This window comes from Rhineura floridana, chromosome 3 (genome assembly GCF_030035675.1).
Source record: "Rhineura floridana isolate rRhiFlo1 chromosome 3, rRhiFlo1.hap2, whole genome shotgun sequence".
Lineage (NCBI taxonomy): Eukaryota > Metazoa > Chordata > Lepidosauria > Squamata > Rhineuridae > Rhineura > Rhineura floridana.
In genome coordinates, this window is record NC_084482.1 from 109,287,123 (window position 1) to 109,310,507 (window position 23,385).

At 42.7% G+C, this 23,385-nt stretch overlaps 1 protein-coding gene across 3 annotated transcripts in view; it reads right to left on the reverse strand.

The window, feature by feature from the left end:
* The window catches only part of ADAMTS2 (ADAM metallopeptidase with thrombospondin type 1 motif 2), a 460,134-nt gene that overhangs the window by 39,494 nt on the left and 397,255 nt on the right, over positions 1–23,385 (reverse strand). For all 3 annotated transcript variants that reach the window (XM_061617298.1, XM_061617297.1, XM_061617299.1), the window contains 5 exons: positions 7,633–7,778; positions 6,010–6,185; positions 5,308–5,441; positions 3,032–3,155; positions 1,463–1,543 (listed from right to left, as the gene is read on the reverse strand). In XM_061617298.1, the coding sequence (XP_061473282.1) occupies positions 1,463–1,543; positions 3,032–3,155; positions 5,308–5,441; positions 6,010–6,185; positions 7,633–7,778 (661 nt within the window). The remainder of the gene's footprint in view (positions 1–1,462; positions 1,544–3,031; positions 3,156–5,307; positions 5,442–6,009; positions 6,186–7,632; positions 7,779–23,385) is intronic.

Sequence of the window (23,385 nt, forward strand, 5' to 3'; positions counted from 1 at the left end):
CCAGCAAATACACTGAACTCAGTGGGACTTATTTCACAGTAAAAAAGCACAGGATCAGCCTAGAAAAATAATGTGAGTCTAGCTATCATTGTTCAAGACATGGAAAATATGTGGCAAGTTTCTTTTAAAATGATCAGATATTACAGGATCCATAAACCCCAGTTTCAATTCCCTGTCATCTCAGACTGGGAAAGATCTTTGCCTCGCCTGACAACTTGGAGAGCAACTATCATCCAGAGTAGACAATACTAGGCTAGATGGACCAGTGGTCTGATTCAGTATGAGGGCAGTATCAGTATCAGGGCAGATCGATACGTTATACTTTATTTCATTATGCGAATGCTGGAGCAGCATGGCACCTGCAAGGCAGAATCAGTGGCCATGTGAGTGTGTGTTTAAACCTCCCAGTCCAACCATGTTTCCTCTGTTCCATTTTTAATTTACTCTTCCTCCCTGGGCCTAAACAGAGGAAGCCTAGTGGAGAGAAAAACCTTGTGGTGGGGAGGATATCTGCAGAGTCATCTGTCAGGGAGAGAAGAGAGGCAAGCACCCTTCCTGCTCACCCTTTGATCTCCTCCCACCATAAGAGTCTCCCACTCCCACATTCCAATTACAGAAGCAAATGTTGGTATGGGAACACCTGTTCGAGGAGACTGTATCTAGTTCTTATTTCTTGAATTTCTTAGTCGCCCATCTGGCTGGCTATCCAGCCACTCTGGGAGATGTACAAAATAGGCATACAAATATAATAGACATTAAAAATCTGAAACAATGACGATAAAATCTAGCCCACCCCAAAAGTTCTGCCTTCATAGCCTCCATCTTTTCTGACCCTACAATCCTATCAGCCTCCAAATATTCTGCAAGCCCCAACTATTTAGCCTCAAAGGACTAAAAAAAAATTTTGGAAGACAAAATCCAAATCTATGTCACCAAAATAAAGTTATTCTTTATTACTGAAAGTAGTGTGTTCTGTATAATTTATTCACAACATATCATTCAGATTGTCTAACAACTTAATTTTGTTTTGGGTAGTTTTTTTAAATACTGAATTGTGATCATAATTCAGAGGAGCTGTGAGAACAAGCAAGCACACAAAAATATTGTAATTTCTCCTTTGGATCTCTCATATTTGCTTCTGACATTTTCATGGTTCTGTTATTTGAGTTTGATCCACCTTGATGTAGGATTTGTTCTATGTAACTTTGTACCTTGCCCTTCCCCCAATTTCATTTTGCCAGTAACCCAGTAATTTGTTGTTGGTATTTCAGTATTAGCTTTAAGCTCCTTTATTCTTCATCATCTTGAAACATAGCATTGTCCTATTATTAGTTTACTGGAGCAATCCTTGTCTTGATTGATTTTTTAAAAACCCACCACAAAAATATTGTCAGATTGTCAGTAAAAGCAAATCCACACCAAAAAAAGGAGGAATTAATGATGATAATGATGTAATACTCACCAAGATTATGAATGGAGGCATCAGATTCTTGTATAAGCAAGTGCCTTGCACCTGCTGGGATTTCAAACATTTTTATGTAACCTGTTGGGTAAGATTAAAACCAGTGCAGGTTATTACTATTATAAAAGGAAAAGAGGACTAGATTCCTGACCCATTAATAGTTGTGTAGAAGAGAGGTTTTCAGCAAATGCGTCTTTTCTTCTCCACAACTATACATATTATTTTAAATGATGATTTGTCAGCTACCTTGAGGACCATGAAGGCAAATGGCAGGATACAAATATTTGATTTCCCATGACAAAAATATTTAAAAGTCAGATTTTTCTGCAATAAAGGTGGTACTCTCATACTATTGTACAATGTTACTCCCAACAAACTGAAGGGTAGATATAATTTTATTTGTCATAAAAAATTATAAGAAAAAAAATCCAGATTCCACATGCATTCCACAGATAAGATATATCTCTTTGCCTGATACAAGTTTGAGACTACATAGGGTATATTTGTCCTTGTTAAAAAAGATGTGAGATCTAGGTAGTACTGTCACTGTTCCCAGAGTGGAGTGAAAGACCCTTGATCCCCGTCCCTGGAACTTGTTTCCCTGAGAGATCTGTATGGCTGCTCACATTTATGAAAGCAGTTAATACTTTTCTGCTTAATTAGGCTTTTGAGCCTTCTTACATATTTTGGTTGTTGTGTTGTCTGCTATTGTTTTACACTGTATATACTGTTTGTATTTTCTTACTGATTTTACTGTGTGGTACTCTGATCTCCTTAGAGAAGAACAGTAGAACATAAATGATTTTAAGTTATTTAGGTCCCATCTCTCCTGTTTTATAAGAAGGCTTTAAAAACTTATCTTTGCTTGCTTTTTTTCCCTAGGGGTATGAATGTGGGTAGTTAATTGAGGCATGTCAGGCAGAGCAATGCTACTCTGGAGCACCCAGCATTGCAGACAATGAGAGTGGTGGTGGAGCTACTGCTGCATCCAAAGCCCTACCAGCTCCTGCTAATCAGGGCAGAAGATGGAAGAGGGGTGGTATTTTCTCTCTTTTCCCACCTGCACCAATTCCAGGTGATTCAAGCCCCCCACCTAGCAATGGACTGGCAGTAGCTATAAAATAGCCCACTGGCGCAGCAGGGGCTTCTGCAATGGAGGTCTCCCCTCCAGCAAACCTGGGTGGAGGAACATCTACGCTCAGTCCTCACCCCCTCGATGAGCACAGATTGGGGGAGTTAGCATTACTCCACAAGGTGTTATGGTTTTTGTTTTATGCAGGTGATTTTAATATTATTTATTGTTGTTGACTATGTGTTTTAAGAGGTTTTATGAAATTTGTATTTTAAAATAGTGTAAGTCGCTTTGTGAGCATTTGTAGGTGGGCAAATGAGTTCAGACGCACGCAGCAGGCCTGACTGTGGAGGCCATACACCTCTACTATTCTCCACCAGAAGCTGTTCAAATGCATTATTTGAAACAGCACAGGAGAGGACGTGTTAAAAGAAAGTTGCTATGTCCTTCTGAAATCATCCTGCACACTTCTTGCATTGCACTGAAAATGGAATGACCTTGTTTCTTTGGTATCCTGGAGAATGTGCCTTTCACCACTTTACAATGGGTGCTGTCTCCACCACACACACCACACTTGTCCTCTTGCTTTGACGAGCCGATTACCTTGTCACAACCGACTTTCTGCAGAGAATAAAAGCAATTACTCTTTATTGTTTATTTTATTTGTTAGTCGCATTTTTCCAGAAAAGTGAACTCAAAGCGACTAACAGAAACAGACTTTAAAAACAAGGATAAACCCAACTTAAAATATAAAAGAGCAGATCCACTCAGTCCCATCCCACTAAAAGATAAGCAGAAAAAATAAGGTCCAACAGCGTGAATGCCTAAAAATACAGAGTGATGATGCCAGGAATGCCTCTCTGGGGAGAGCATTCCATAAATAGGGAGCCGCTACTGAGAAGGCCTGTTCTTGTGTTGCATCTCTCTGCACCTCTCCTGAAGAGGGCACATAGGGAAGGGTTTCATCAATGCAAGGTCTGGGTTGGTTCATGTGGGGAGAGGGTGTCCTTGAGGTACTGGGATCCTGGACTACCAGCACTTTGAATTTGGCCCAGAAACTAATTAGTAGGCAGCACAGCCATGCCAGGATTGGTGTTGTGTATTCAGACTGTTTTGCCATGGTCAGCAACCTGACTGATGAATACTGCACCAGCTGCAATGTCTTCAAAGGCAGTCCCATGTATAACACATTGCAGTAACCTAGAGATTAGTGGAACATAGAAAACAAAACAGGTTATCCATGTCCAGATAGGGGCATTGCTGGCCCTTAAGCCGAAGCTGATGGAAGGCACTTTGCACCACCAAAGCCACTTGAACCTTAAGCAACAGTAATGGATCCAGAAGAATCCCCAAGCTCCACACCAGCTCATTCAGAGGGTGTGTAGCCCCATTCAGAAGAGTCATGCCCCACCCATTTGGTGCCTAACCATCCATGCCCAACACCCTAACAATGCCGCAGTCTTTGCGTGGTTAAGATTCAGTTTATTGCCTCTTATCCAGTCCATTATCAAGGCGATATTGGTCTTAGAACATCCACTGCCACAGCTGGAGATGTATAGGAGAAATAGAGCTGTGTATCTTCTAACATATTGCTGAGAACACACTCCAAAACTCCAGATGATCCCACTCAGTGGTTTCATGTAGATTTTAAACAACACAAGCACAAGTGGTTGCCTGAACTGAACCAAATGCCTTGTCCATATCTTTGAGCCTTACTAGCTGAAATCCATTCAACACATCATGACTAGAGAGCATTCTGGACACCTTTTGAGGTCTATCTGCTATAACAGTGGAGTCAAGGTCCGGGTGGATGCAAGTTATTTTATTCTCAAAATGTTTTGCAAACAACTGCTAGACACTGTCAATTCTACCACCTCCTTTGGGCCAGACTGTAAAAGGCCCTGCACTACCTGGCAAAGATCTTCTAGATGACACAGTGAGAATGCAATGGAAGCAGCAAAGCATGTCTTCTTCGCTGCCTTCACTGCCACTGCGTAGGTTCATAATGAGCACTCACTATTGTTCACTTGCATTCATCTGGAGTTTTTCTTCACTAGCATTCAAGCCATCTGCCAGCTTGTTTCATTGCAATGGTGTATTCCAAGCAGCCAGCTTGGATCTATAAAGTGGGGAGGGTGTTCAGGGGTGATCACGTCAAGATCAGCCAGAGCTTCAACAGGTGCGCCAGCCTTATTTATTTATTTCCCACCCCCTCCTCTCAGAAGGAGCCCAGGGCAGCAAATATAAGCCAGAGCCATTTGGTAACCTACAGGATCCATCAGCCTCTGAGGGCAGACACCCTAATATATCCCCCGCTTTTTCAGAGGGGAAAATCTGCTGAAAACAGAAAACTCAACAGGAAGTATTCTGACCATGACAAGGGACTGATGTTAATATCCCCCACTCTCAGATCACCCTCTTGCTGCCTGGTCGAACAAACCAGATCCAGAATCTGGCCTTCCATATGTGTCAAAAGCTTTCTTTAATTAGGTACTGAATTCAGTTTCTAAAGGTAACAGACATGGCTGAACAGTTCTTAGCCTAAGTCGAAACCAACTTCATTCTACTTAGTCTAAGAACTTTTTAGCCATCCTAGTAAAACAATAAACTATGGCAGGGTTGATTTTTGATAAACTTCAGTGGTTAATGTTTAAAAAACTTCTTATTAGTAAAATAGTCATAGAGAAAAGTATCCCACTATAATGCTGATGTCATACTCATTCTTGCAAATAGGAAACTGGAAAAAGGAATTCCTGAAACTGATGCCACCTACCAGGCACTCCCCTCGCACACAGATACTATGAGAATCCTTATATGAGCACCGTGTCCCATCATGCACCAGTCTTTTCATATACACAACATCACTAGTTTCCTTTGACTCACAGTAGAGGTGGCATCTTTCTTTGGCTACAAGAAAAAAAGAGTTCTGTTATTTATCTCTTCATCTTATGGCCATTATTTCTTCAGGCTGTAAATTGCAGTTCAATTAAAGTCATGATCTTGTGTTTCCTTTTATAAAAAAGGACAGATGTTCAATGTTGCCAATCAACTCACTAAGGGAAGGATTTAGAGCCTTATGGAGGGGTTTTTACTAAGTTCAACAGAAATGGATCACAGCCAAAATTATAAACATATGCCTGGCTGTTTACATGGTTCTTCATCAATGGAGAAACCCACTGAAATAAGTTTCTGTTCATTTTTTTAACTTGGTATTGCAGTAGTTTATACATAATCTATGCTCATATTCAATGTAAGTGCTAAGTAATGTACGAGCATAGAAAATAATCTTCATGCTCATCTGTGTGAAACAGTGCCAACTCTGACAGAAGGTTGAAACTTATGGCAGGATAACCTGAATGCTGCTAATGGATGCTACTATTTTCTACATACCAGAAATTTCAGTCTTCTCAATTTGGCAGACATGCACCATCTCCAAGGAAGAAGTAATAATATGAAGAAGAGAAAATATGCTAACCATCACTATGCTCATATGGGAGCCAGTGGTGTTTCATGTTCTGATACTCAAAATAAGGATCCCACTGTCTGCACTGCTCCTCTCTGAAATCTTCATAATCTTTAGGACAATCATGTATGCTGCAAAGCTGGAACTCATAGCTTGGCCCAAAACATGTGCGACCTCCATTAGCTGGGCTAGGAATAAGAAAAGGGGGGGGGAAGCAATATTGCTAAGTTATATCACATCACTGAAGTAAAAAACAAAAATGCATGTTGTTCATTTGTCTTATAGTTGCTTGCCTTAATTATGAAAAAAGGAAAGAGCTAGTATTAGAATTAAGGTCCACTGGATACTTAAATGACCTTAGGCAAGCCATTGTTTCTCAGCCTCAGTCCCAATCTGCACTATGGGAATCATCATTATCATGACTTGCTTTCTTGTATGGATATATAACTAAGATGTACTATATAAATGCCAATTATAATCAACAACATCGTATTTTATCATCATTATATGTGATATGCTGGACATACTGAAGTACATATGCCCAAGAAATATGAAGCCTTTACTAAGTGGTACTGATTTTTTTAAAAAAAGAAAAGCCTGACCTCCTATACAGGAATAAACAGGAATAGAAGAAATACACTTTCAGACAATGGGCAACTGCCTGGCTCTGGAGAATGGCGGGTACCCCTTTATAATGCTAAAGATGGCCACATCTGGCTTCAACATTAATCACAAAAACATTGCATATAAAAGTATTTAATAACTAATGTGAAATAATCCATTACAATTTATATTTGGGCACTGTGATCTGATCTTGGCCTGTGGGATTCACTACATGTGTAGACTGGTTCTTCCACTAAAATTAATAGGGACAACCTTGTGAAAGCAAGATACAGGTGCAGATCTTGACCACATCAATCTTGAAATTGAGGGACCTATGTATGGTTAGTCCCACAGATTTCAATGGCAGTAAAAAGTACTTGATCATTTTTGGTATTATGACCAAACACCATGAAAAGCTTTCAGTTACTGGCTTCAGTCCATGTACCAGAAGCTGCATGCATACAACCAGGGTTTGTCTTTATGTTTTTACACCAGCAGTACTGACAAACTATTGTAAACTCCTCTCCAAGTTGTAAGTCTGGATGCAGATTGCCTATTAAAACAGTAACTAAAAGACAAACTCTGGCTATGTACGTGCATAGCAGGGATACCCTGCATAATGGCCATGGTAACTTTACAATCCAGTGTATACAATGAGTGGCCTGCATTATTTCATCCATCCAAGTATTATAGTGAAATAAACAGAGTAATACCAAAGCAGAGGCCTTAATCGCAACCAAGCGATTATTTTTCCATATTTTAATTAATAATTAAGCAATGTGTCTCTCACAAGCATATAGCAGGAGCAGCCAGCATGGTGGGGCAATTCTGCACCGCCAACCTCTTACTAGCAGAGTCGTCGTTACTTACTGGAGATTAGTGCCACCAGTGCAGCTACACAGCTCTAACCGCCATCTGCCCTACCTTATTCTGATACGTGGCAGCAGTGCTGCTGTTGGGAGGGCAATGGCATGGAACCACCTCACCATGCCAGCTGCTTCTGCTCTTTCACTTGCTTAGGCTGCAACTTACTGTGGGTTGTCACACTGCCGTGTTCTATATTTCACTCCCGTTCCACAGGTTCGAGAACAGGAACCAAATTTACTCCATGCCCCCCAGTTTCCATCTTGCTTCAAGATATCTGGAGTTAACCAGATACAGTGACCTTTAAAACAATGCTAAAAGAGAAAAATATACATGTATGCATATTTTCATCATTAGTCATATTGCGTAACAGTTGTCTTAGTTTTTGGATGTAGACTGAAAGCTCGTCAATCTATGTATTAATGGGAACGCTGAAACATGATGAAGTATCCTCATTCACAGTTTTAAAATAGACTATTCATTTTCTCTACCTGTCTAGAAGAAATTGCATGAAGCTCATTAAGCAAAACACCACTCAGCTGGACATGTGAACAGTCTGCACTGAAAAACCTTGGGATGGATTAGATTATTCTTCTTGCCCAAAGTGGCCCATTGCATGGAGAGCACATCCTACCTTCCCCAGGCACCTGGTATACCTGTCCTACCTTCAATGTCCTCTCACATCCATGCAATGGCGTCCTGTTTCAGTACAGCCTATGTGCATAAAATCTTATGAGCCTCGGCAAAAACAAACCAACAAAACTATGTGCACTATGCGATTTGGCCATACCTGTCTGGCCATGTTAGAGTGTGGTAGATGATACTGCACGAAGGGCAGATGTGCCAGGAAGGGTGCGGACAGTGGGCTCGATTGGTGGAGTACCATACTTAAATCTGCCCCATTATATTGGAGGGGATGCCAAGCAATACCATATATCAGATTTACACCAGTGTTATGTCAGTTTCTTCTCACTGAAGCAATAATATTACAAAAATTAATTTGAATTTTTATTTAATTCATGTGGGAGGGCCAGTGTTTCAAGAATGGAAATTTAGGCTTCTTACTCCATTATTGCTTGGCTATCCAGCAGTGAAGTTCTTCTGAAAAATATAACTGCAATGCAGAGAAATAAATTACACACAACAGCAAGAGAGGAAAGAGTTTCAGCTGGCATGAACCTGTACTCGGCCGCATGGAACTTTTAATATTTCTTATTTTATGGCACTTTAGGCATTCACAGTACATTAGAGGCAATAATTGTTTTGACACCTCTGCGAAGTATGTGAAAATATAGCTACAACAGACTATTATTGTTGTTATTTTTACAAAGGAGGCCCTTCTTCAAAGAGTAATTTCAGTAAATGTTCAGTTACTGGAGAATAGATCACTGATGAGTACTCCTACTTTGTAACACCTGGTGATCAGGGCAGAATGTACACTGTGGTAGGTGAGTATGATCATGCCCACATTATTAGACTATGCCTTGCCCTTATTGGCCTCCAGATCCCACAGACTGGCACCCACTGGATATTATGTTGGAATACAGCAAATGTGTAGGGAGTCTAGCACACAAATTCTTGATCTGTATGGCTACTAACCATTGAAAAAGCCTGGCTAATGTTCAACAAACCTATGTCTGTTGCATCCCTGACCCATACATCCCATCCATGGCTGGCAAGCAGGCAAACCGAATGGGCACAGCAAATAGATGTCCACTTGTACCCCACCAGCTTCACATCATTGGAACATGATCTGAACTGCTCCTGAAAATGTCTAGCTTTCTACACAGTTTCAGTACTAAAAATCTTTACTTCAGGTTTTTGAGAGGATTTTTTTTTAAAGTTTGTTAAACCACCTAAACAGCATATTTCACATTAGACTAAATAGACTGAATAAACAAACAAATATGATGTCACTGAACCACAAGACTGTATGGATATAATGGCTATTTTAGGATGATCTGATCTTAGCTTAATAAGATGAGATATGCATGAGCTACAGGCGCCTGCATGCAGGTGCTCTGTTCCTCCCTTTGCATGAGAGGTCCTTAAGAGGATCTCCTTGGACCCAGAAGTGTTAAACAACTATCACCCAGGGTGGATATCAACTTTTTGGTCAAGATGCTCAAGAGGGAGTGGTGGTCCAGCTTTCGGCATGCTTGGAAGAGACTGAATATCTGGATTTATTTCAATCTGGCTTTAGGCCCAGTCATGGCACTGCAACTATGCACAGTATGCACCAGGCTATGGTCTGAAGGCACATGAGGCCAGCACCCTGCTGAAGCTAAGCAGGGTCAGGTCTGGTCAGTGCCTGGATGGGAGACCTCTTGGGAACCATATGTAAGCCGCCTGGGATTTCTATCATGAAAAGAAAGGCAGGATATAAATGTAATAAATAAATAAATAGTAAATAACTGCCTTGGTCACCCTGGCTGATGACAATCACTGGGAAAAAGATGGGGAAAGTGCAACCCTGCTTGTTCTTCTTGATGTCTTGATGGCCTTTGATACCAGTATCCTTCTGGAACAGCTCAGGGAGGTGGGGATTGGGGGCACTATACATCAGTGGCTCTGCTCCTACCACCAGGAATGTTTCCAGAAAGTAGTTATGGGGAGCTACTGTTCAACACCATGGGAGCCTTTCTGTGGTGTCCCATAGAGTTCCATCTTGTCCCCCATGTTATTTAACATCTGTATGAAGCTGCTGGCAGCTGTCATCAGGGATTTTGGAGTGAAGTGTCACTGGGGTTGCCAGGTGTCCAGTTTCTGGCCGGAGACTCCAGTTTTTGGGGGTCCTCTCCAGGACTCCAGGTGACTCACCTTAATCTCTGGGCTCTTAGCTTTCATTTAAAAAAAAAAAAACATTTCTAGGTAGTCGGTTGAAAAGATATAAACCAAAATAACCTCCAAATTAGATTACTGCAATGCACTCTACATGGGGCTGTCTTTGAAGACAGTTCGGAAACTGCAGCCAGATTGGTAACAGGGACAAGACGGTTCGAACATATAAAACCAATTCTGGCCTACTTGCATGGGCTGCCTATATGTTTCTGAGCCTGATTCAAGGTGCTGGTTTTAACCTATAAAGCCTTACATGGCTTGGGACCACAATACCTGACAAAACGCCTCTCCTGACACAAACCCTCCAGTACACTATGCTCAACATCAAAGGTCCTCCTCCAGGTGCCTTCTCTAAGGGGAGCTGAGAGTCTGGCAACAAGGGAGAGGGCATTTTCAATGGTGGCCCCCAAATTATGGAATGATCTCCCCAATGAAGTTCCCCCGGCACCTACATTGTTATATTTTTGGTGCCAGATCAAGACTTTCCTTTTCTCCCAGGCATTCTAACAGCATGTGCTGAGCTCTGACCCCAGGTCTTTTAACTTGTTTATCTGTGCTTCGTGGTTTTTACACTTTGTATGGTTTAAACATTGTATATTTGCTTTAATGTTCAATGTTTTTAATTTTTGTAAACTGCCCAGAGAGCTTTGGCTATGGGGTGGTATATAAATGTAATAAATAAATTAAATAAATAAATTAAATGTGAGCCACTGCCCCCCTGCAACTTCTGTTACTACCAGCTGCTCTAATCCCTGCCCTTTCAGGTTTTTAGCCAATAAGTCAGCCTATCCCAACCAGCGTGCCTCCAGATGTTGTTGGACCACAACTCCCATCAGCCTCAGCCAGCATTGCCAATGGCTGAGGCTGATGGGAGTTGTGGTCCAACAACATCTGGAGGCACACCGGTTGGGAAAGGCTGCAATAAGTGAAGTCAGAGTTGTGATTAATAAGATTTGTTGACCCACCAGGCAATAGCTAAACCCCATTTCAAGTTCTGAGAACAGTTTCCTTTTCCTGCTCGTCTCACATCAGGAATTCAGTAAATATATAGCTTTCAGTAGCATAAAAACTACTTTCTCTGTACAGGATTGGGACTTGCTTCTGAGAAGGATTGCATAGGATCACAGCAGGAACTTGGTAGGCATAAAAGTGTACATGCAGGGTTTTTTAATTACTTGCAAAATGGTATGTTATACATTTTATCTTTCAAATAATTTTTGAACAGAAGTTTAAAAAAGAGTACATGTTGCACTGGTATACTTTTCTAATTAAGGAGTCAAATAAGTTTAAATTTTACTGGAAGAGGGCAGTTTATTTGTCTTATTCATAACCTGTTTGAAAACCTTCCCAATATGAAGCTTTCCGGGAGTAAAGCTGCAATGCTAATTCCACATACCTGGGAACTAACCCTATTGAATTCAGTAGGACTTACTTTTGAATAGATGTGGTTAGGATTATGCTGAAAATCAATTGGACTTTTCAGTGAACATAGAAAAGGATTGTGTTGTAAATCTTTCTCTTCCCCCTCTGATCCTTTTTTTTAAGCAGTTAGTGTCACTGTTTTTATTTGGCAGGAAACTAATACTTATTTTTTTAAAAAATATTCTGCAATGGCCAACTGGTTTTGACAATAAACTGTTATATGGGTTTTGACAATAAACTATTATATATGTATCTCCATTGTGTATGTGTATATGGAGTCTTTCCAACAACCCTATGAAGTAGGGTTGGAAACCAAGGCAGCTCACAAGAAATAAAGCCATTTAAAATGCAATAACCATAAAACAAGTATAAAGCAGTTGAAAAACAGCTTAACGTGGCATGATTCTGAATTTTGGAATGGGTGAGTGAAGTTCCTTATCAATCAATTGCAGTTTTGTGCATGCGTCCCTGTCTGAGTAAGCCCTATGGAATACATTGGGACTTGCTTCTGAGTAAATATGCATAGGATTGCACCTTTGGGTGGTCATGGTCCCTCTCTGTTGTTTTCACCCTGAGGGGCAGATTAGGCTGAGAGATGGTGTGTAGCCCATGGTCACCCAGTAAACTTTGTAGAATCCTGGGAAGTGTAGTTTCCACCTTACAATTATAGTTCTCACCACCCTTAACAAACCACAATTCCCAGGATTCTGTGGTGGGATTCATGTGCTTTAAATATATTTTGTGGATCTCATCACCTGTCTCTACATGGTTAACTGTAGGAGGGCAGATGGCCTGGGGGGGACAAATTAACTTTATCCTGTTGGGAGTTAAGCACCAATGCATGTTGCAAGTGATCTGTATCTGTGAGAAATGATAGAGTGAAAAGCAATTTATTCTTCCCTCTGCTTATTCCTCTAAAATGTTTGTTGTTTTGCAGGCTTTGCTCCTTCCCTTCCTGCCTTCTCTTCCTGTCTTTGTTCTCAGTTAGTAATGGCTCTTTAAGTGCAGGTTGCATAGCTGCTTCAGTACATACGACTTCACCTCTTTGTAGCAATAGAACCTACGTTTCTTTATTCTTGCAACTACCAGTCTTAACAGAGCAGTTATTTCTGCACTCCGCTACACACACACACACACACACTCACACACACTCACACACACTCACACACAAGAACTCTAGCATATCCAAGAGAACCTCTAACATTACAGATAAACTCAAGAAGTTAACAGATTTACTAAAGCTATGCACAGACCTCCCCACCAATCCAATTTGAGACTCTAATTTGTAAATACAGATCTGGTCCAACCCAGTCTGGACAGATTTGGACACACTCTGATCTGATCCGGTTTCCAATCCAGATATTACAAATCTCTGGAAATCCGATTGATTTACACTGGAAGACTAAAATGGCCATAACCTTTTTAAAAAAAATCTAGGAACATGAAATGTGGACCGTGGCAGCTGTTATACAGGAAATGTGCCAAGTTGCAGGTGGAGAGCTCCACAGGTTTTCATGCTAGTCACCTTTAAAGTTTAAAATGTTTTAAAATTAAAAAGAACATGGTTTTGTTTTTTCACACAGGGACATGAAATTCGGCAACATGGTAGCCACTATAAAGGGAATTAACCCTTCTACATTTCAGGTGGGTAGCTACAGCGGTTTTCATGCTGTCCACCTTTAAAGTTTGCTTTTTCCAAAAAGCTTTTTTTAAAAAGACTGAAAGCTCGGTCATGCCAATTCTCATTCTCCTGTGTTTGTCCTGTTCCTTTCCTCAAGATTTTTTTTTTTTTTTGTAAATTAGGTTTGTTGTATTAGACATGAGTAGGTAGCATTAGGCAGGCATGGGCTGGCTGCACCATGGAGGTAATATGCACATGGGGACATGATATTTGGGGACATTGTAGCCCTATAGAGGAAATGAGCCCTGCCAAATGTCAAGGGAAGGTCCAGGGGATTTCACCTTTAAAGTTTGCTTTTTCCAAAAAAAGATTTTAGATAGGTAAAGAGTTTGGAACAATTTAAAAATTACATCAACTCTATCAACTCTTGTGCTTCAGGAACCACAAGTTGGCAATCTTGACAAAAAAAGTGGAGCAACCAGTTGCAAAGCATTTTAAAATCGAGGGTCACAGCCTGTTGGACTTTTCCATAACAGCGATAGAGATGCCAGCAGATCCAGCAGCATTGACTAAGAGGGAGAGCTTTTGGATTTACTCTCTGGACACATTGGCACCACATGGCCTGAACCTGGAGGACAGTACCAGCACTACTTAGCTTCTGCAAATGAAGCCCCTCTGAGCATTCCTCAAAGGTCTATAACTGCCACCTTGGTAACAGCATTTGTATGTTAGCAGCTGATGAAGGCGGAAGCTGAAAAGTTTTGTTAATACAATAAAAACCTCTGTTTTGTTCATCACAATTACGTTCATATATATTTTTAGGTGATTAACGGAATCCTTATAGGGATCCAGAGTAAGCCTGAGTGAAGTTCTGTTTGTTGCTTTCAAAACTGTCTTATTATATATATATATATATATTGTATTTTAATTTATTTTAATGTTTTTGTGATTTACTGCTTACAATTTTATTATGTACATGTCTGATTTTATTTTTGTAAGCTGCCCTGAGTGCCCTATTATAGGGTAGAAGGGCGGAATAGAAATATTTTAAATAAATAAATAATAAATAAATATACAACCGCAATAAATAAATAGCTAGCTAGCATCAGACAGACACAGGCTGGCAGCACCATGGAGATTATATGCACATAGGGACATGAAATTTGGGGACATGATAATCCCTACAGAGGATTAACCCTGCCAAAATTCAGGTGGGAAGCTCCAGAGATTTTTATTATTATGTTGTTATGGACTGCCTTCAAGTCGATTCCGACTTATGGCGACCCTCTGAATAGGGTTTCATGGTAAGTGGTATTCAGAGGTGGTTTACTATTGCCTTCCTGTGAGGCTAAGAGGCAGTGACTGGCCCAAGGTCACCCATGCTAGTCACCTTTAAAATTAGCTTTTTCCAATAATTTTGTTTTTAGAAAGGACCCTCTTATATAGGGAGCAGATTTCCAGCAGCACGGAAAAATAAAAATATAATTTATTATTAACAATATTAACAACATTCACCATGTTTAGCAATTGGAAATAACAACAACAAAAATAATTCTTAACTCAGAATGCTGGCTAATATGCCCACAATAATGATGATGTGTAACCACACAAGCTGGCTGATTCTTATTGTTTGTGGCTAGAAACTGAATAACAACAACAACAACAACCCTTAATTCAGAAAGCTGTAGCTAAATATGTCCACAAGGTTTAATAATAATTCTTAGCAATGACGATAGCATTTTTAAAAAAAAAAATGCAGAGGCAACAACTTCTTTTTTAAAAATGCAAATAAGGATGGGACTGGGATTGTTCGGGAAAGAATAGAAAACATGCACAAGCTGAACAAATGCCACCCAACCCGCACCAAACATTTCTAAGAGACAAAACTTACAAAAGTTTTCTGCATTTTAAGACTTCGCCACATCCAAGCACTGTGGCTGCTTTCACACATGGGGCTGATTGCGTTAGTTTAATGGATTAGAATGATAGTGCTTCTGTCCCGATTTCTAAAATTCCTTTCACACTGCAGTGCCTGATATACTGGCATGTTGTGCAAATGTCTTTCACACTGCTGCAATTGGAGACACCAGGATCAGATGAAAAAGGCAAGAGAAACAGCAAGAAAGCAAAAACTCCAAAAAGAAAGAGCCAGAAACAAGCACTGAGAAAAAGGTGGGCAGTGGTTACTTTAAAAATACAGGCTCCTCAATCTCAGGTAAAAAAAGAGTGACAGAAGGAGAGCATAAAAGACAGCAGAAAACAACTTCAAAAGACTTGAAAAGCAACTTCAGCAACTATCACACGCAATAAGCCCCATGTCTGAAAGCAGCCAGGAGAAACTAGCTGGTGTAAAGTGAACACAGAGAAGAGAAAAAAGGTGGGTAAGATCTTTTACATCTTTTAGCAGCTGCCCGGCTCCATGTGTGTGCGGGGGGGAGAGGTGGGAAAGAACAGGACTTCCAAGGTACAGATCAGAGGTAAAACTCAGAAAAGCAATGTAAGGAGGACTCACCACAGGCAAACAAAGACAAATACGGAGCAGGCACAGGCAGGAATGAGTTAAAAATACAGAAATATAGTTAGGCTACTGAGAGGAAGCTTGGATGCCTGTCATGTGACAGACTGCTAGCACAAATCTCCTCCAGTGTTCCAGGTTTCCAGCCTTGCAAACAAATCATTTCTGGTATTATTTATCATGGAAATTAGTGCTAAATTTGCACTACATTCCACTAGATTTCCGGAACTAGCTTATACGTCGTGTGAAAGGTCAAACATAATGTGCAAAGTACCAGGAAAGAAATTGTCAGAAAAATGGAATAAAGTGCAGTGTGAACGCAGCTTGTGATATGAGACTATTGGGTGGAGTGATAGATTCTAGCCTGCCTTCCTCCCTCTCCACACAACCTGGTGTTCTCCTTATGTGTGTGTTTGTGTGTGTGTGTGATGTGCCTTCAAGTCGGTTACGATTTATGGCTACCCTATGAATCAGCGACCTCCAATAGCATCTGTCATAAACCACCCTGTTTAGATCTTGTAAATTCAGGTCTGCGGCTTCCTTGATGGAATCAATCCATCTCTTGTTTGTTCCTCCTCTTTTCTACTCCCTGTTCTCCTTACATGGTGTTATAATTGCTCCATTTTGGAGACACCCTGTCTGGGTTCATTAGACACTGTTTTAAGCTTTCAGGTCTGTACAAATCTCTACAAATCAATTCAGGACTAGCTGATCCACTCAGCAGAGATTTGTAGTTGCTTCACTTGACCTGGACAGGTTACAAATCAGCCCGAATTGGCCCAGTTTGGCTTGTGATTTGTACAGATCTGACGCAAAGCCCTAGGATTTACAAGTTGACTTATGCAAGTTGCCAGTGTGTTTTCAACATGCTGGAAAATGCATGTACACATGCTGGAAATCAGGCACATGCAGTGGCTTCCTAATGAGTGTCTCATCATGGATAAATCACTTCTTTAGAAAGATACGCTTTCATTCCATTAAGAGATGACACAGACATAAATCAGAAAATGCAATGATTTTGATTTCACAGGACAGTTATGCAAGTTGTACAGAGCTTTAAACTTTAAACTCTTGTTGATTCTCCTTGATCTCTCAGTGGCTTTCGATACTATCGACCATGGTATCCTTCTGGGATGACTGGCTGAGTTGGGAGTGGGAGGGACTGCATGGCAGTGGTTCTGCCCCTACTTGGCAGGTCGGCTCCAGAAGGTGGTGCTTGGGGAACATTGCTCGGCACCCTGGTCTCTGGACTCGGCACCCTGCTGATGACACGCAGCTCTATTTCTCCTTTTCATCTTCTTCAGGTGAGGCTGTCAATGTGCTGAACCGGTGCCTGGCTGCGACAATGGACTGGATGAGGGCTAATAAACTGAGGCTCAATCCAGACAAGACTGAGATGCTGCTAGTGGGTGGTTTTTCTGACCAGATGGTGGATGTCCAACCTGTCCTGGATGGGGTTGCACTCCCCCTGAAGGAGCAGGTTTGTAGCTTGGGGGTTCTCCTAGAACCATCTCTGTCACCAGTGGCGTAGCTAGGGGGGCAGGAGGGGCAGTGCGCCCCGGGCGGCACTTTTTTGGGGGTGGCACGTTTCATCGCGGGCACTCCCTTCCTCAGGCGGCGGCTGCTGCTGCACCACAATTGGACCACAGCATTCGGTAGGGCATGCAGGTGAGGCGGCTGCTGGCAAGCTGTCGGGGCTGGCCGTCGAGGGATGGCTCTGCCGCGGCTGCCAACCTTGCTGCGGGGCTGGCGCTACGGGCTGCTGCTGGGAGCCTACGGGCTGTTGCTGCTGGTGTGCGCCGCTGTCTTCGCGGGCCTGGAGGGGCCGCCCAAGCGAACCCTGCTGGCCGCCTTGCACGACGCCCGCGCCCGCCTGCTGGCTGAGCACCGGGTCGGAGGAGCAGCTGGCCAGCCTCCTGGAGTGCCTCCTCGATGCCGGCAGCTACGGCGTCTCCGGCCTGGGCAACGTCTCCGGCGACGAGAACAGGGAGTTCACCTCGGCCCTTTTCTTCGCCGCCAGCCACGGTTAGGCTGAGAGACAGTGGCTTGCTCAAGGTCAGCCAGTAACACTCATAGCTGAGTGGTGATTTGAATGCAGGCCTCCCTAATCCTAGTCTGGCACTGTTCCATCCTGATTCTTCTTTCACAGGGTGAGTTCTCTTGTAAGGGGTTGTCTGGTGTGTGTGTGTGTGGGGGTTATAATAAACTCTTTACAACAGAAGCAGCTTGCTGGGTGGGGTAGAGCCACTATGCTGCCTTCCCAGGAGGTGGGTTAGAGAGGCAGTGGTGTAGCTAGAGGGGGGGCGGGAGGAGCGGTCCTGAAGTGCCTCCTCGATGCCTGCAGCTATGGCATCTCCAGCCTGGGCAATGTCTCCGGCAACGAGAACTGGGAGTTCACCTTGGCCCTTTTCTTCACCGCCAGCATCCTCACCACCACAGGTAGAGAGCAGCAGCACCACCACCAGGGAGCCGTCCTGGTTGTTCTTTTGGAGCGCAGGCGGAAAACCAACAGGTGTAGAGGGAGGACCGCTCTGTTGCGGTAGGCTGATCACTGTGCAAGGGCACCCAGCGCCTATAGCCAGTCTCAGGCTGCTGACAGCAGGGCTGAGGAACCTATGGTAGCCCTCCCGATGTTGTTCTTTTGGAGTGCAGACAGAAAAGCAGCCGGTGGAGAGTGAGCACTGGTCTGCTGCAGAAGGCTGATGAGGAACCTGCAGTGGTCCTCCAGATGTTGTTGGCCTCTGGCCTGGCTAGCGGTCAGGGGTGATTGGAGTTGTAGTCCAGCAACACGTGGAGGGCCACAGGTTCTCCATCTTTGGTCACTCTACACCAATGGGCAGCCGCTTGCCAGAGTCCCCTGCAGACAAAGGTCTTTTGCCCTCCCTGGCTGCCTGATTCTTTGAAGTGGCAACGCCAGGGATTGCACTTGGGACCTTCTGCGTGCAAAGCAAGTGCTCTACCCACTGAGCCAGGGTTCCTTCTCCACGGCGTGCAGAACAGCCCTTTTATTTATGTAGTTACTTATGGCACTCATAGCCCACCCTTTATGAGGCTGGTTGACAGAGAGGTAGTGACTGATCCAAGATTACCAGGTGAGTTTTGTGCCTTAGTGGGGATTTGAACCCAAGTCCCCCTGGGACAATGCACTAACCGCTATACTGCACTGTCCCTCTAAGCAGAGGAAAGAAGTCTGATTTCCAGTGTGAACAACAACAACAAAACCCATCCCCTGGGGATGTTTTATGTCACTCTCTGCCAGCTGACAGGAGCTGCCAAATTTGTTTTTAACTTACATGACTTCTGTACCCTTCAACAACAAAGCACAAGAATATAGGAAGCTCTTTTATAGTCAGATCATCTAGCTCAGTGTTGTCGACACTGATTGGCAGCAGCAGTAGCTGTCCAGGATTTTGAGCAGGAGCCTTTCCCAGCCCTACCGATTTTGACTTATGGCGACCCCATGAATCAATGACCTCCAAGAGCATCTGTCATGAACCACCCTGTTCAGTTCTGGTAAGTTCAGGTCTGTGGCTTCCTTTATGGAATCGATCCATCTCTTGTTTGGCCTTCCTCTTTTTCTACTCCCTTCTGTTTTTCCCAGAATTGTCTTTTCTAGTGAATCATGTCTTCTCATGATGTGTCCAAAGTATGATAACCTCAGTTTCATCATTTTAGCTTCTAATGACAGTTTTGGTTTAATTTGTTCTAAATGTAAATGTACTGCCTTCAAGTCAATTCTGACGTAGGGCGACCCTATGAATAAGGTTCTCATGAGGCTGAGAGGCCATGTGAGCTTCACCCAGTGAGCTTCATGGCTATGTGGGGATTCCAACCCTGGTCTCCCAGGTCGTAGTCCAACACCTTAACCACTACACCACACTGCCTCTCACTAATTTGTTCTATCACCCATTTATTTGTCTTTTTCGCAGTCCATGGTATGCGCAAAGCTCTCCTCCAAAACCACATTTCAAATGAGTTGATTTTTCTCTTATCCGCCTTTTTCACTGTCCAACTTTCACATCCATAATACCATGGTCTGAATGATCCTGACTTTGGTGTTCAGTGATACATCTTTGCATTTGAGGACCTTTTCTAGTTCTCTCACAGCTGCCCTACTCAGTCCTAGTCTTCTTCTGATTTCTTGACTATTGTCTCCATTTTGGTTAATGACTGTGCCTAGGTATTGATAATCCTTGACAAGTTCAATGTCCTCATTGTCAACTTTAAAGTTACATAAATCTTCTGTTATTACTTTGGTCTTCTTGACATTCGGCTGTAGTCCTGCTTTTGTGCTTTCCTCTTTACCTTTCATCAGCATTTGCTTCAAATTATTACTGGTTTCTGCTCGCAGTATGGTATCGTCTGCATATCTTAAATTAGTGATATTTCTTCCTCCAGTTTTCACACCACCTGCCACTTGATCAAAGGGCCGGGTAATTATCTTGAAAAAGTTGCTCGGGAAATGAAAAGATGTTGCCCTGCTCGCGTGTGTTTTTTGAAGACGGCGGGGGGAGGGCGATAAAGGGGGGAGGGCAACGAAGTGGGGAGTTTTCTCCACATTTTCGAGAGATTTTCCCAGCCACTTTTTGGCACAGCTTCGCCCAGAGACCCCCCTCCCCACACCCCGCATCCACGAGGTAACCTGGCTGGAGGGTTGCAGTGGCGTAGCTGGGGGGGGGGGCGGAGGTATTTTTGGAGTGTATTGAGAGGGGCGGCAAATTCAGGGACCGCCCCGGGCGGCAAAAGCTCTAGCTATGCCACTGTCTGTCACTTGAGGCTCAGGTAGTCTCGGTGGCACGGAGTGCCTTCTACCAACTTCAGTTGGTGGCCCAGCTATGACTCTATCTGGACAGGGATAACCTGGCTTCAGTTGTCCATGCCCTGGTAACCTCCAAGTTAGATTACTGCAATGCACTCTACGTGGGGCTGCCTTTGAAGATGATTCGGAAACTGCAGCTTGTGTGAAATGCAGCGGCCAGATTGGTAACAGGGACCAGATGGTTTGAACATATAAAACCAATTCTGGCCGGCTTGCATTGGCTGTCTGTATGTTTCCAAGCTCAATTCAAGGTGCTGGTTTTAACCTATAAAGCCTTACATGGCTTGGGACCACAATACCTGATGGAATGCCTCTCCCAACCCAAACCCACCCATACACTATGCTCAACATCAAAGGCCCTCCTCTGAGTGCCTACTGGGAGGGAAGCTGGGAGTCTGGCAACAAGGGAGAGGGCCTTCTCAGTGGTGGCCCCCAAATTATGGAATGATACCTCTGACGAGGTACGCCTGGCACCAACACTGTTATCTTTTTGGCACCAGGTCAAGACTTTCCTCTTCTCCCAGGCATTTTAGCATGTGTTTTTGAATTGCTTTTTAAAAATGTGTTTTTAAATTTGTATATTTGTTTTTAATGTTTTAATTGTTGTAAACTGCCAAGAGAGCTTCAGCTATGGGGTGGTATAGAAATGCAATAAATAAATAAATAAACTTTTCAAAACCCCAACTTCTAGGAAATGTCTGCCAGGTTAATTTTCATCTGTAAAACACAAAACATTTAAATAAACCGGAATGTTATTTTACATAGTGTTTAATTTACTTGGAAGATATACTCTGAAGACAAATCAAGAGGGACTTCATAGAATCAAGTTTCAGTTGAACATGTTTTCCCCATTCCCAGTCAGCCATGCAATTAACAGGATGGGAGGGAAAGAAAGAGATTCTGAAAGAACTTATCAATAAATATTCCAAGTGACAGAGTGCAGTGGTCTAGTGAAGGGCTTGAAAGGATCCCTGTTTGACATGGTTGTGTCTCTGTTTATATGAAGCTATAAACTGCTAAAAAAAAAAAACAGACCAGGAAACATTTTCAATGTAACATGATTGCTTTATATTAAATAAATAAATAAATAAATAAATAAATAAATAAACATTGGGCTGCAATTCCAGTTTATGTGCATTAATGGTTTTTGTCAGTATAGGAACCTGGGCATGCATGCTGCAAACGGATGGCTATGACAACAAGTGCAGTCATTCACTTGCTTTTCCTAGTAATGAACTCCACAACCAGCCTTCAGATCTAGGCATTTGGCAGAAGCTTCATGCAAAGCATATGGCTAAACTACATTGCCAGCACAAACACAAAGGAGAAGGGTTGATAATGTAAAATCTCCCTTAAGCATAAAATGGTGAATACCATAACAGAAAAAATGTGAAAAGGTGCCAAATATTTATCAATAACTGGAGGGAAATGCCACCATTTGTAGAATTGTGACAATGGGAACTCTGTCTGTGACCTGGAGGATCAGTAGTTGATACAAATAACTGCTGGTCAATGACCGAAACAAATATATTCAAGATTCAAGATACAAATAAAGGAGATGCAGGATGATCACAGAGTGGTTCTTCAATATGCTAGTAAGATATTCCAGGTCAAAATACAATTAAATGAAGGTTTCATCTTACAGTGTAACAAAATATTTATTATTATTTGGTTTCCCAGGTGAAGTTCACACAATAATCCCAGCCAAGTCACGCAACATTATTTCCAAAAATGAGATGACTTCGATGTGTGATCCCCATGACTTGAAAGATGAAGAAACATCTTGTGGGAGCATTTCATGCATGAAGTTTGCTTCCTTGATTTTCCTGTGAACTGCAGTTGAGATTGCCAGTTGCTGTTTAATACATGAATAGAAATGAGAGAAATTCCAAGTATCAACCAGTTCTAGAAAAATCCAGTTGCCAAGAGGAATAATCTAATATTTGAAAATTACAGGAATAATCTGATCTAATATTATTAGAGAGGAACAAACTAATATTTGAAAATTAATATTTGAAGAGATTAAGATGGTCCGCACCCGGAGGCTAATGGAATCCACTGGATTCCTGAATGCCCTGGGGGAGTTCCCAGTAGATAGAGCAGGTGACCCTGCTGAAGCCCTTGTCACGCTGTGGAACAGTAAGGCGTGTCAGGCTCTTGAGAAGGTTGCCCCCAAGCACTGTCTCCAGCATTGTGGAGCCCAGTTTGCACCTTGGTACACCAGTGAGCCTAAGGGCAATGAAACAGGCTGGATGACGGCTGGAGCGCAAGTGGCTGTGAGGCTGATTGGGCATGAGTAAAACATCATAACCATGCCTCCTGTGTGGCAGTGAGGGTGGCGAAGAAGGCCCATTTCTCTGCCTCCATTGCATCCTCAAGTAGCCGTACAGTGGAGCTTTTCCGTAATGTCAGGGGTCTGCTGACATCAACTCCAGGAAATGGAATCTTAGACCCTTCAGAGGCCAACTGTGAATTGTCTGCAAGGCACTTTGAGGGTAAGGTTGCTCGCCTCTGTAGCAGTCTTGATGCCCCATCCACATCTACTGTAGTCCCCAATGAGGTGTCCAGTGCAATGTCTGCTGCAACTTCTTGGGAACGGTTTCAGCTGATGCGGCCTGATAACATAGACAAGGTGCTTGCGATGATGCAGCCAGCAATGTGTCCTCTAGACCCTTGCCCTTCTTGGCTTATTAAAGCTTGGTG